General features: G+C 39.9%; 2 protein-coding genes across 5 annotated transcripts in view; one reads left to right on the top strand and one right to left on the bottom strand.

Annotated features, from left to right (window-relative positions):
* mllt10 (MLLT10 histone lysine methyltransferase DOT1L cofactor) overlaps nt 1–2,115 on the bottom strand; it is a 254,428-nt gene extending 252,313 nt beyond the window's left edge. Inside the window, exon 1 of the mRNA XM_033015422.1 lies at nt 1,964–2,115. Coding sequence (XP_032871313.1) covers nt 1,964–2,002 — 39 coding nt within the window. The 5' untranslated portion in view covers nt 2,003–2,115. The remainder of the gene's footprint in view (nt 1–1,963) is intronic.
* On the top strand, nt 732–13,269 carry skida1 (SKI/DACH domain containing 1). 4 transcript variants are annotated; one of them, XR_004410523.1, is made up of 2 exons: nt 732–884; nt 2,099–4,261. XR_004410523.1 is itself a non-coding variant. In XM_033015494.1 (2 exons), the coding sequence occupies exon 2, from the start codon at nt 8,194–8,196 to the stop codon at nt 10,714–10,716; it is 2,523 nt and encodes an 840-aa protein (XP_032871385.1). In that variant the 5' UTR covers nt 900–1,148; nt 8,188–8,193; the 3' UTR covers nt 10,717–13,269. The 4 variants fall into 4 exon arrangements, 2 of the variants coding, with proteins under 2 accessions (XP_032871385.1, XP_032871374.1); XR_004410522.1 differs by lacking the exon at nt 732–884 and adding an exon at nt 891–1,148; XM_033015494.1 differs by lacking the exons at nt 732–884; nt 2,099–4,261 and adding exons at nt 900–1,148; nt 8,188–13,269.
* Nucleotides 13,270–13,800: the final 531 nt, after the last annotated feature.

The raw sequence follows: 13,800 nt of genomic DNA, 5'->3' as shown, positions 1-13,800 counted from the left end.
CCACGAGGACGGCCACAGATTCAAACCCGAACAGCGTGTTTGAGAAGGAGGGGGGGGAGGGGGGAGTGAATGAATGAGTGAGTGGGGGGGGGGGGGGGGTTGTGTGTGTGGGTGGGGTGGGGGGGGCGGGGTTGTGTGTGTGGGTGGGGTGGGGGGGGGGCGGGGTTTGTGTGTGTGTGTGTGTGTATGTATGTGTGTGTATATGTGTGTGTGTGGGGGCGGGGCTGTGTGGAGGGTTGGGGGCGGGGCTGTGTGTGTGTGTGTCTGTGGGGGGGTTGGGGGCGGGGCTGTGTGTGTGTGGGGGGGTTGGGGGCGGGGCTGTTCGTGTGAGTGTTTGTGTGTGGGGGGGTTGGGGGCGGGGCTGTGTTTGTGTGTGGGGGGGTTGGGGGCGGGGCTGTGTGTGTGTGTGGGGGGGTTGGGGGCGGGGCTGTGTGTGTGTGTGTGTGGGGGGGTTGTGGGCGGGGTTGTTCGTGTGTGTGTGCGGGGGTTGGGGGCGCGAGAGAGCGCTTCACGCGCTTCACGCGCAACTGAAACCGATAACGGAAACTGCGCGAGCCTCCAGCCTCCGCTGCGCCTGTTTTGTTTGTGTGTGTGCGTGTGCGCATGCGCATGCGGTGGGGATGGAGGGGGGAGAGTTTCTGGGGTGGGGGGCGTATCCTCAGATGTCTGAATGATGATTGACGGTTCGCCCGTCAAATGAACAGCCATTCCAGAGCCAGCGGGCTGAGAGGCCGGACTCCGGCTGACTTCCGGTGCGCCGGGGGTTTGTTCCACCCACACACACACACACACACACACACACTACTGGCGCGCGCCTTGATGGACTCAATGGGCATTGTGGGTATATACATTGAGCCCAAAGCCGGAACGAGCGAAGGTTAAAGGTGACTCACTCATCCTATCCTCACCCACGTGAACCAGGCTAAGTAGTTGCAGATCCCAACATTTGGAGTTGCAGAGTGCTGCAGAGGGGGGATCTGGAAAGTTACAAGTAGTTTAATCTTTCTTGTTTTTGTCTTCTTTTTTTTTTATATTTAAAAAAAAAAGGATTTGCTGCAACTCCTTAAAACTATAAAAACAATGTCGGGAAATACAGCACAGAGAGTAAAAAACATTTTTTTCTTTTTGTGATAATCACCCTGTTCACGGTAGGTTCGCTAAATTTGCAAAAAATGCGCTACAGGCTTGTAAAAATAATTTACTTGATATACATGGATAGCTAAATACAGAACAGGCAATTATATTATTAAAATTGGTTTATTTTATCTTCAGTCAAACGTTTAAATAAATGGCAATACTAAACTGGAAGGAAACATAGGGACTGAAAATTCTCATTGGGATATGTTGGACGTTGCTGATTGCAAACATGGTGTTACAAAAAGCTTCTACAGTTTTGTTACTAAGCAAAACTGTGGAAGTCTTCTGCGTATCTATGTATTTAAAAATAAATTAACGGAGTGTTTTGCATTAAGTCTACTTCCATGACATTGCAGACAAAAAAAATAAGGTTTACAATTAAAGTATTGATGCGAATGTCTTTTTTGATTAAAATACCGTTCTTGTCGGTATTTACAAACGGTCAGCTTTACACATATTCACTGTCGAAATAAAGTCTATTTAATTGCTTTAGATGTTATTTCTGATATGAATCTTTAAGAGATTAAAAGGGAATACCGCGTGCCTTGAGACGTTGATTTCATGAAAACCAGCCTATTTCCACTGGAAACATTTGAAAATGTGCTTTGTTCGATCCAGAACGCATTGAGTTTCCAACTGCATTCTGATTGAAATCTTCAAAAATGAAATTTATATTTAATATAGATAGATATTTTTACGCTCCTTAAGGCCTTAAACAACGAGTGAGTAAAACATATGCACTTGATTTTCGAGATCGAGAATGAATTCCCTTTGTTTCTGCCTTGCTGTCTACGATCCCAACAACGGCATCTTTGGAAATGCTTACCTTCTGTGCTTTAAAATCGACAGACGTATTTCCACGCATATTAGATCTCAAGAAACTCGTCACTGGCACATGTAAATATAGCAAGCGGTATTTAATGAACTACATTTTTTTCCTAATCTTGTTGTTTCTTTAAAGGCTGCCTTGCCGAGCACGTTGTTGCAGTAAGTTGACCCCCGCCTTCTGAATCGGTTACGTTACGACCCTCTAGTCCATCCTAACGCTGCTGATGCCAGTCGAATTGAATGTCGAACTTTCAAAGGAAGTGGCCTACAACTCCATTAAGAATCCAGAAAATATTGTTTTCTTTAAAATTTACTTTACTTTTGTATCTCTGAACGTTGCAGTTACTTAACTTTGAATTAAGCTGACGCCTTTTAAAGCTGTAATGAAAAAGACACCTCAAAGACTCCCCAAGTCCCAATAATATTGCAAAAGTAGCTGTTAGATTTGAAATCAATTTGCCTATTTCTTATGCGACACGATCAATGCACTGCATTAAAAAACCTTGCAACGTTTGAGTACCGCACAGAATTGTGAGTTCAACTGGGCAGAAGTAAATTATACTTCCGAATAAATTCAATGTAACTATCGAAATCGTATGCTCTGCTCTATCAAGTTACTTAAAATAGATATAGGTTTATATTTTCCTTGCAGATGTATTCCTACAAGTTCATAACAGGTTTGGGAGGGTGGGGGTTGATTTAAATGTTCCTGTGCATAAAGACGGTCTATGATTTTTGAGATGCTGCGAATACAGCCACAAGGTAATTGCTCACAAATTGCGCATTCTAAAATCCAATCACACGTGGATTTTATAACGTGATAACGTTTTAAAACAATACTTTGCTGTGTAAGCTAAGTGCTTACAATGCGATAATAGTAACACAATTTCAATTTTTATTCTCTTCGGGGAGCAGAGCAAATTGCATAACATATATTTTCATTGAATGTACACTACATGGAAAGTAACAACATGTTAGTTTAACACCGAGTCCATTAAAGTATTTACTCTATCCGCTAAATTAATACCGATTACTGAAGAAATATTTATGTTTTAAAAGCTAGGTTAGGGCAAGTTCAGTCCTGACCGAATTATAATGCTATTAATGACATTCCTACTTCTTGCCAACTAACTGCGAGTTAACCATTTCTTACGTCATTTAACTGATTTATATTGCATTGGAAATTTGTCGCCAACTAAAATCCTCGAAACCTATTTAGATTTTTCTTCATAATCATTTGGTCCACGAGAAAACTCGAAATTGCCATCTTATTTCTCTCGGTGCCTACTAAGTGAACGTTGATACTTGTGAGAGGAATATAAGTCCCCTCTTTAGCTGTTTTTTTTCCTTGGTCGACCATTATCAGTGAGAAAGGGCGTCTTTTCTTTTTAGCAGAATGCACACTCTGATGGTCTGTCGAGAACAAAGCCTCCCCAGCCCCCCTTTGCATGTTCAATGCTTTGCAAATTTAGAAAGGCTGCATTGAGTTCGGGATAGGTCAGGGGGCAGGAGAGGGGTAGAAAGGTCAACACATTTTGATTATGGGTCAGTAGACAATTGGCATACAGTCTATATGCAAGTAAAATAGAACAAATTCCTGATGGAAATCCATCCCGGACGGTCTCAGTCACATTTAACGTTTATTTTTTCAAGCAACTATTTTTTCTCTTTTAAGCACCTTTTTCTGACAGAAATATTTAGAAAAGAATGTGCAAAAAAACAGGAACATTATGTAAATGGTCTTAGCCAACTGATGCATTTAGAAAGTGTCACTTTTCGCAGTCTTTAAAATGTGCCACTTAAGTGATACTGCACCACACACAGGAAGGCTCCTTGTTTTTGTAAGAGCAAGGCATCAAGGCTAACGCAATTATGGTAGTTTATAGGTGAAGAGGGTTAGTGAAAACTTAATGTTGTTTGAACAAATATACGATATTAACCTACATTTTGATGCAATATGACTTGAACTTTTCTAGCTCTTAACCATTCTTTGTACTCTAGTCCACAATCAAATATAACCTGTAGTTAATTGTGGGTGAACAAATCGTTCTGATGTGATTATTGGCTTGCTGCTTGTCGAGCCTTTTTTGATTAGATACATAAGTTTCATTAGTTGGGTAAAATGTGCTATAAAAACGTTTACTTTCCAACTTATAAGTTACATATTTTAACCACAGTAAACCGTTCTGAATGCTCAAAAGAGTACTTTTAAAGCACAGATTTCAACGGTGCACAGATTTGCCTGGTTGTAAAAACTTATTTCGATGAATAAAGCGTTTTTTAACCAAGGAGGAAACCAAGAAGTCACTCTTCATGTGTGTGAATCGTGTCTTTTTTTGATTGTTGGTGTATAAAAATCGTTTTGGCTCCGTCTATAAACAATGATGAACCATCCCACAATAATATGAAGTTAAACAAGCTACTAGTCTATCTATTAAGAGGTAACGTTAATAATACAATTTGTTGTCAAGTAAAATAGAAACTGCGTTTGGACAAACAAATTTATCCAAACGCAGATGGCATTTAGGCTTTAAAACAACAACAGTAGGCTCTGCTCTTGGTGATTAAAATGTTTGTAATTCAAATGAAATACAACAACAGTATTTATCTCAATATATAAAACACTACAAGATTATTTATTTTTGTAATTCAAAAGCACATTTGATTTGCTGTACTGCCGGAGTACATATCTCATTTGACAGTTGTATTTCAGCAACTATTTCCCCCAGCTGACCCCAAATGCAGAAAATATTTTGTAGGAGTATTTTTATTTTAACTGAACGTCTGTTTCTATATATTTCTATATACCACTGCTCCAAATGATATTTAATCCAAACTTACAAATGGGGAATTATATATATCTGCGGAAATCACCTGCTATTGTAATTAGAACAATCCGTGTTGTTCTATGAAGGATGTTGCTGTCGCGGAGATCAAATCATTTACAATGGTCTTATATTTGATTAAAATGACAGACAGCCACCTTGCTATGTTATCTCGCAGTTATCAACTCGGACATCTAGGCGTTGGATGAAAATCTATGTAAAACCTATGTGTAGCTGTATAAATACACTGGCGTATTTCCCCTTATGTTTTAATCAAGCATTTTTAATCCTGTTATGAGGCAACTGGGGTGATTAAAAAGAAACACCAGCTCGCCATGTATAGAGCCATGCGGAGGCAACCTGCCTTTCGTGTGTTTAGAGATGGGCCTCGAAGAGCTTCCTTTCTGCTTCAACCCCTTGTTCCTAAACAGCCTTGGGTATACGGCGTTTAGTGATGTGCAAGAGCGACCTGTCATTTTCTGTCAAATATTGATGGTGACAAAAACAACTGATGGCAAAATTAAGCAGCAAAAAAGGGTTGTATAAAATGCAAGTAATGACAGTAATTGTTCTGTAATTTTATGAATTATACGTGGAAATTGTTAAATACGTCTATGTTGTTCTCATTTTCATTTTAGCCTTTACAATAATTCCCTGAATGCCTTGCGTGCCCCACATGGACGGCCATTACATGTTTTGCCCTCATGGTCATAATCCAGTTTTAGCCATTACATCGGCCAGTGTATATTTTAGAGCGATTTGATGATCAGTCCCTTGTAGAATCCGTCAGCATATTAAATAATAGGGGAAATCATTTGTGCATAGAATTGTGCATAAATGTGCAATTGTGTTGGCTTGTGAAGCATGTTGTGCATAGTGTAATCCAGAATCTCTCTAATACCAATCAATATATCAAAATGGTGATGAAGACTGTGTTGCAAAGATGACCTGCACTTGAGCGAAGCATAACTATTATGAATAAGTCCGTTTTGACACATTTTATGATGCTGTGAGTCTAAGAATTCACACAGACCCAAACCGTTTAAGATGAAGGCTAATAAAGAAGCATTAAAGATCTGCTTGTCGTCAGCAATAACTGCAATGATGCGTTGTCTGGTGCATTGACCATTAAATGAAGTTTGATTGTAGAAATAACTAGCGCCCTTTCATCGCTTCAGTAACCCATCGCCCCTCTCTGCTGTTTAGTGCTGTTGCGCCGCGAATAACGCTCCTGCTCCGTCCATTCTGCAATGGGTGGCACTAATTTTCCGGCTCTCCCAGATTGCTTAAAAGTTTGAGCCTAGACCCTTTCTGCCATACTACAGCCCACTGTTTGATTTTGCACTTTGAGAATCGTGCTTGCCAATCGTGCACAAAGCTTCACATATACCTAGTCAGAGCACCCAACTGCCGTGCAGGGTTTTTTTTATTTGCGCGCTGCAGTCAGCAATCGAGTCCCTTTATTCTTAACTGCCTGGACAGAAGACCTTCAAGAAGCTTAAATTATTAAGATATCCAATCTTCGTGCCACGTTGCCTTTTCTCCACTGCAGTAAAATATAAAGTTTAATATTGTTGCCGACGTGGTCAGCGTAGTTTCCAGATACCTGCTTCTCTGGTAGCGAGGTGGCCATTGTGAAAACGGATTCCTGCAAAAAGCACAGAATACGCTGCCTCCTTCCAACCAGCAGCAGAAAGAAACTTGTTCATTTTACTATAATTTACTGTGTGTGTGTACATATATAAAACAGTATACTATTATGATGTCCATGCTTAAGATCTTTATAGATGTTATGCAAATCTGCGGCAAGAACTGCGAGGAAGTTCACGAGTCTGATTATTTGAAGGACTGTTGCTATACCATATTTATCACACGAAAAATCTTTGTATGTGTGTGTGTGTGTGTGGGGGGGGGGGGGGGGGGTAGAAGGAATTGCACGTAGCATTTAAATTGTTCTATTAAGGACCATTTTCCTCCTTCGGAAGTAGCAGGGTTTTTAAATGATTTTTAATGAGTGCATAATTTCTGTAATGAATCTTGATTATTGAAGTTAGAAAGTTTCAGATAATAATGAACAGACAAAACTGAATGCACATAGTCTGTACGTTTTGAAGACTGGAGGGGTGAGGGGAAGCTTGGCATTTAGCTAGTTGTAGACATCCACCAAACATCACTGTGGTGCGGTATGCTCCAGCAAGGTTGCTAATTCATTGGGTAGATAGCAGTTAAACAAGGAAATGACATGGGCACGGCGACATACTCTTACTATTATGTTCATTTTGAAGATATCCCACGATTTATCCGCATCAAATTGTTAAACACGTGTTGATAAGTCAATAAAACAATGTACAAAAATAAAATTCTGTCTTCCTGAGTGCGCTCAATCTTGAGCTGCCTTTCGTGCAAACTGGAGGCAAAATCTGGAAAGGCGATATTTCACCCAAGGATGAAATAAGATTTATATTACAAACAACAAGATATCATTAGGTATCTTATTGAATAAAAAATATAACTTCTGACTGAACAGAAATACGCCGATAGCCTTTGGTAAAACGTGAGACCGCCTTTCTTCAAAAAATACATTAAAATGGGCATGCAGTCTTCGTCAAATATTTTTCATCTAAGCATAGCCTGACATGCACTGTGCGGAAAGTCGCGATTAAAACTGTTAAGTTTATTTTCCTATGCATTTGTATCAACAACGTCGGAAGGCACAATAAAGAAATGTATAACATAACCCAGGTAGCTTGCGGCTGGCTGGAGCGCTCTTTAGGATGATTTTTTTCGGGAGAGGGGGGAATATATTAAAGATTTGCATACTAACTGTATTTACTTCAGCAAGAGGGTGGGAGTATAAGGATATGCTAATTAGTGGGGGATTTTTTTTTTTTTTTGGAAGGGGGTGGAATATCAATTTTTATTGCATCACCTGTCAGTGGCATCCAATCAGAACTGGCTTTAGGGGAATTAATTGATGAAGGTGTCTCCCGACGAGCTCACTTCACTCTGTCATCTTATTTGTGGGAGAAGCAGCGGCGGGAATAGCAGCTGCATTTCTCTCTCTCTCTCTCTCTCTCTCTCTCTCTCTCCCTCTCTCTCCCTCTCTCGCTCTGTCTCTCTCTCTCTCTCTCTCTCTCTCTCTCTCTCTCTCTCTCTCTCCATTCTCTCGCATACAGTAGAGTATATTCATGAGTATTTGGGATAATTAAAAGATTGCAGGTATAGCAATACGCATAACGTGGAAATGTACGCTGCAAATAAATAACGTGATGCTGCTTTTTAATTTATATGTATTACAATACTATATGCTGTGTATTAAATATAATCCCAGTGTTTTAAAAAAATATATTAAATGTCAGCTGTATCAGAAAGAATAATCATATGTGTTTTCAAACAGGATGCCATGAGGAATGTCGAATTGCGCAGTCGATGTTTTTTTTCAGCGATTGTTGGACAGAATTTAGGTGTCGATATGGGAGACTTGGAATCGGGTTATGAAGAGGTGGATGGTGTGAGACTTGGTTACCTTATAATTAAGGGGAAACAAATGTTTGCGCTCTCCCAAGTATTCACCAATCTGCTGAAAAATATACCCAGGACAACCGTACACAAAAGGATGGACCATCTAAACGTGAAGAAACATCACTGCGATTTGGAAGAATTAAGGAAACTCAAGGCGATAAATTCTATTGCTTTTCATGCAGCTAAATGCACTCTAATTTCTCGGGAGGATGTGGAAGCGCTGTATACCTCTTGCAAAACCGAACGAGTTCTGAAGACCAAGAGAAGAAAAATAAACGGGACATTGTTATCAACGGAGCTCAAACAGGGGAAAGCCCCTGCCGATCACTACACAAGTTTTTTAAAAGAGAACAAAGTTTGGTTGAGTTTGAATGGAAAGCCGCAGCCTCTGGCTGGAATTGGCAGGACTTTGCAAGGAGGCGGCAGCTCGCTGCCGGCCTCCAATCTACCTCAATTATACAGCAAATTTACCAGCCACAGTTACACGGAAATGGTGCGATCGCATTGCAAAACGCCTCAAAACTACGAAACTGCTGAAATATCAAGTAACTGCGTCGCATTTCACACCAATCACTCCTTATTTCGGAGCATGATTTGCCGACATCCCGTATTTTACCAATCCGCCATCGCCTACTACCCTAAGTCTCCGAATGCTGCCGGGTTAACCTATTATTTCAGGCGCAAAAGTTCGTGTGAAATCACTCAGAAACATTTGGGAAGTTCAAGCAGTGCCAAGCGAGTCTTACTGGCGGCAGCTGCTCCTAAATCTTACAAAACTAAAGGAGGGGATCAGTGCTTGAATAAATTTCATCTTGCCAACGGACTGCATTGTAACCAGGGGCCCTTGCAAGAAAGCTGCAGCAGCGACTCCGAGTCCAGTTCCTTCTCCGATCGCGCAGACAACGACTCGGACTTTGGGTCGAGTTTGTCGAGTTCCAGCAACTCGGTTTCTTCGGACGAGGAAGAGGAGGACACTGTGTCCGAATCCTCCGACGTAACCTCGGCCAGTGACGAAGACAGCTCGTCCGAGTCAGATTCCAGCTCCGTTTCCAGCCAAGTTTCACTTCAAAGCATTCGGTTCAGGCGCACCAGTTTCTCCAGCATCTGCAGTAAACCTCTCGTCATAACGCAGCCGACCTTCCACTACCAGTTCCAAGCCAAAAACAATAATGTGGTTCATGAAACAGCCGGTAACGATCTCCTGGAAGGAAGAACTTCTCATTGTAATTTAAAGTCGTCGGCTGTTGTGAAGAGAAATGAGCAGGACTGGACTATTAAATCGCATAACGTGTCCTGCTCAACTGGCAGTGGAAGTTGCGGGGGCGAGATAAATAACGATAGGATATCCGAGCTTCCATTCCCACACTCTGAAATTTCACAATATCTAAAGAGGTCTGAATCGACAATTAACCGTGCTCCAGAAGGGGGGCCTGTACCTGGCCCAAAGGGAAACACCGAGTTTCCACAACAAAGAACATTAACAGAGTCGAGGAAATGCCTTGGAGCATCTATATCACACTGCGCAGAGGAAAACAATGTAACGATAGTTTCCGAGCCGCCAGACAATGATTCCCCATTAACAGCAAATGTAGAGAAAGAATCGAAAATCAGTAATTTCATCGCACTGTCCTCGGCTTTCCAGAGTTTAAATACGGACAATAGCCAAGGGCCTGCCGTTCACATCCACGGTGACGGTGCAGACATGGGGAAAGCGATTATGCACAATATTACAGTCAAACTGGAAGAAAGTAGCTGCGAGGAAGAATACGGATATATGGCTCAACACCCCAGAAAGAAACTCAAGTATGCGTGCAATGTATCGCAGCAAGCAGTAACCACTTTAAGTGAGAATAAAATGCGAGACTGTTTTGCAACGAAAGCAAAAGAAAGCTATGTGTGCACTGAAAAAGCTACCAATTCCCAAAACGCATCCAGACGAGGCGAAGACCTTCAAAGCACTTTAAACGACCCAGTATTAGAAGACTGCGAATTTCGAAATGGTGCAAGGATAAGGAGGAATTACAGAACTTTAGTGTTGGGGAAACAGCATGCTTTGCAAGGATCGTCAGTCAAAACAATTGTGAAATCAGAGAATCCGCGACTTACAGGTAAAACAGATGCGCATGAAGGAACACCAGAAGAATTTGCTGGTACAAACAAACGTAAACGAGTAGCCAGTGGTGTGGCATCCACGTTGAAAAGGCCATTTAATTTCATGGCCAATTTTCCCTCTCCACCATCACTAATTGTTGGCAGCGATGGGGATTTGTGCCCTGCCTATTCACTGGACTCTACCAAGGATCCCAAAGCACCTCAAAAGGCCCATCCTGTGTGGAAATGGCAGTTGGGTGGTGCAGCCGTTCCCCTCCCGCCCAGCCATAAATTCAGACGATTTAATTTATGAAAGGGATATTTTGGATAAGAAAACTACCTGTGCAAAATTTATATTAAAAAAAAACAACTTTCCTGGTTTCTTTGCCATGAACCACGAGCGGATATTTAATCTCAACGTGCAGCAAAATCTCATATTGGAATAATGTCCTAAAGACCGAAAGCCTTTCGTGTGGATTATTCTTTTGATTTACCAAACACCGCTATCTACTGACCGAGGCATTCCACAGTACACTTTTTGAACTACTAATGTCACTTTGAGGTTGTTTTACGGATGTTTTCGAACACTTAAAAATAAAAATATTTCAACGTTCAAAATTGAAGTCAGTACCTCCACAGGGTTACTGCCACAATGTACTTCACAAGTCGACATAGTGAAATGTTAGAAAATGAGCCATTTAATGTATGCACTACAGTTTTAAATCGCAAATGACTTCACGTTTTTGCCTGAGTGATTGATTATATTGTTTTGGAACCGTAGCAAAGTATGAACGTGTGTTTAACTTAAAACAAAAAGAATGTACCTTCATCCGAGTCAATATGGCGGGCAGTCTATATAAAATAAGCTTTTATCTTGAAAGAGTCCATATCATTGGTGTTTAGATAGATAAGCGCAAGCAGGTTACTGATTTCAAACCTTTGTTGTCTTTAGTTCTTAAACGTAAAATAATTGCTTGAAATGTTTACCTCTGGAACCCTGAGAATGGCTCCGTCAACCTTAGTTCTAGCGCTAAGTTTGTACATGATTGTGTGCAGGTAACTAAGATAAAACAAAAGAAAATCACTTAAGCAAGGGGTGAATCTAAAACAGAATTAATCAATTTACTTTTGGTAACCATGAGTTGGGAGTGTTTGATATGAAGGCAATGAATAAATAACACAGACACGTAGCTCATCAGGCCTTACAAAATGGGGGGAAAATCGGGGGGAAATGCTGCAAATGATGCAGATATCCATTTTTCAGCCAAGACACCAGAAACAGAGCAAATGACAATCAGTCAACCATACTTACATTTACACCAAAAGATAGAAACTCGAAAATGTAAGATGCATTGCAAAGATTTGGGTGAGACATCTATTTACTGTCTTCAGGGACTTCTTTCAGGAAGTCTAGACAGAGTTTGCACTGTTAATATTACATAATTTAGCCTTGCATTGAAAAGTATGACAGACGATGTAGATGAGTCTTGATTACATTTGTTTCCTTTTACAAGGATCTAATATGTTATTATTTACACAATCCTTGAAGTGTAATGGGCTAAATTCGCTTGGCATTTTAACTTAGGAATTACAATTGCTTGAATTGGCAAGCAGTATGATAATTAGGTGTTTTGCACATAATGAGGGCGTTTTAGGTCTCTGAAATATGCAGAAAAAGTACGGTTGTTTAAAATGAAGATGTTGTAAACTTTGTAAAAAAAAATCTGTATGAAAGGGATATACAAAAGTTAACTATTGAGGAAATGTATTATGTCCAGGCATTGCAAATGGTATGTGTCCACATCTCTGAAAAGTAATAATGGGAAAATGTTGTAGTGTTTGTGTATTTATTTTTTCAAGATGCATAACCAGACTTGGCAATACATGAGCATTTCAAAAAAGGGACAACACGTGAATTACAGAAACTTAAAGTAAAAGTTCTCATTTTACTTAGGTTGTCATCTGTGCAGCTCCTTTCATTATTCACATTCAGATGTCCACAGAAATGGTACACAAGCAGTCGTCAGAATTTAAGGCATGAAAATACACTGGCAACTAACTGTGCTACTAAGCAGTGTCAGTGGATACCACTTTGAATCCCCCTATCACCACAAACCAGTCCCTTGTTATATCTCCCAAGGTCACTTGATATTCAAAACAGACAGTGGGTAATTTCAGCTTTCAATACTATCGTCTATGCTTCTCACACTCTTTTAATGTACACTCCTTTAAAAAAAAAAGAATTTTCACTATATTGGGCAAAGCAGAAACTGACAGCGTAACCTTTGTAACACAGGATAATTTCATTCCTAATCCATATACATAGAGAGAAATTTTCAACCAGCAAAAACACATGACACATTGCTTATTTAAGTTAATGTGCTGCTAACTGTAGAGCACTTTGCCATTGCTGACATATGTGACTTATTAGCAGTGTATGTTGCAATGATTTATCCTCAGAGTCTTGGTTTTAAAAAGGTTGTTTTCATTGGTCAAACACTGATTAAAACACATTTGAAATACATTTAAATTAGCCAGGGAAAAACACCCAGCAAATATCACTTCCTGTAAAATTACTCTATTTTGTCTCATTTGCCATAAGGACACAATAATTATTTACCAGACAACCATAATTTAATGAATGAAGGTGTCTCAATGTTTGTAAATACTAATTTAGTAGGTAAAACAATGTTTTCAATATATTCATAAGCGTGATGTAGTTAAATGCATTTTGATGTTGAAACATAGTAGCACAGTACCGACACTGAACAAACACAGTTGTAACAAGTGATCTTGATTCTACTCTTAAAAACGTTAAAAATCTGTTGTTGTTTTCTTCTATGCCATAAAAGTTTCTTTTCCTATTGTTCTGCTAATTCATTTTGGTCTGTTTTAAACATGTTTCATCTGTTTTAACTTTGAGGTGGCTTGAAACCACTGCAGTCAAGGCTGGTAAATTTTTGCATGAGGTTCTCACAATAGGGGTTTAGTAACTGACAGTTTCAAAACAAGCTGCTTCCCTCCAGATGCTTAGGTTTCTCTTCACACCATCCTTCGTATTTAATTCTCTCCTGCGTATACCTTAGTTTGCAATGTAAAGATTGCAACAGCTGTGTTTGCAAACAAAGGCCATTTTCAGGGTCAGTGCCACTTATTTTATAGTTACTAAAACTATTATGATCTGCGAAACTGCAAAACCTATGTTTCATGACAAATAAAATGAATAGGCTACATTGTTTAGTTGGCTTGCTGAAGTAATTACAAGTTAATGTAAAGGTTTTTCCCCCCATATAATTATTTATATATATTGTATGTATACATATATATGTGTGTGCAAATGTATATAGATTTATTTATGCATATGTGTATATATTACGAATATAATATGCCAGTATAA

Source organism: Amblyraja radiata, chromosome 2 (genome assembly GCF_010909765.2).
Source record: "Amblyraja radiata isolate CabotCenter1 chromosome 2, sAmbRad1.1.pri, whole genome shotgun sequence".
Lineage (NCBI taxonomy): Eukaryota > Metazoa > Chordata > Chondrichthyes > Rajiformes > Rajidae > Amblyraja > Amblyraja radiata.
The sequence above is the reverse complement of the archived record's forward strand: the minus strand, read 5'-3'. Positions and strand labels throughout refer to the sequence as shown.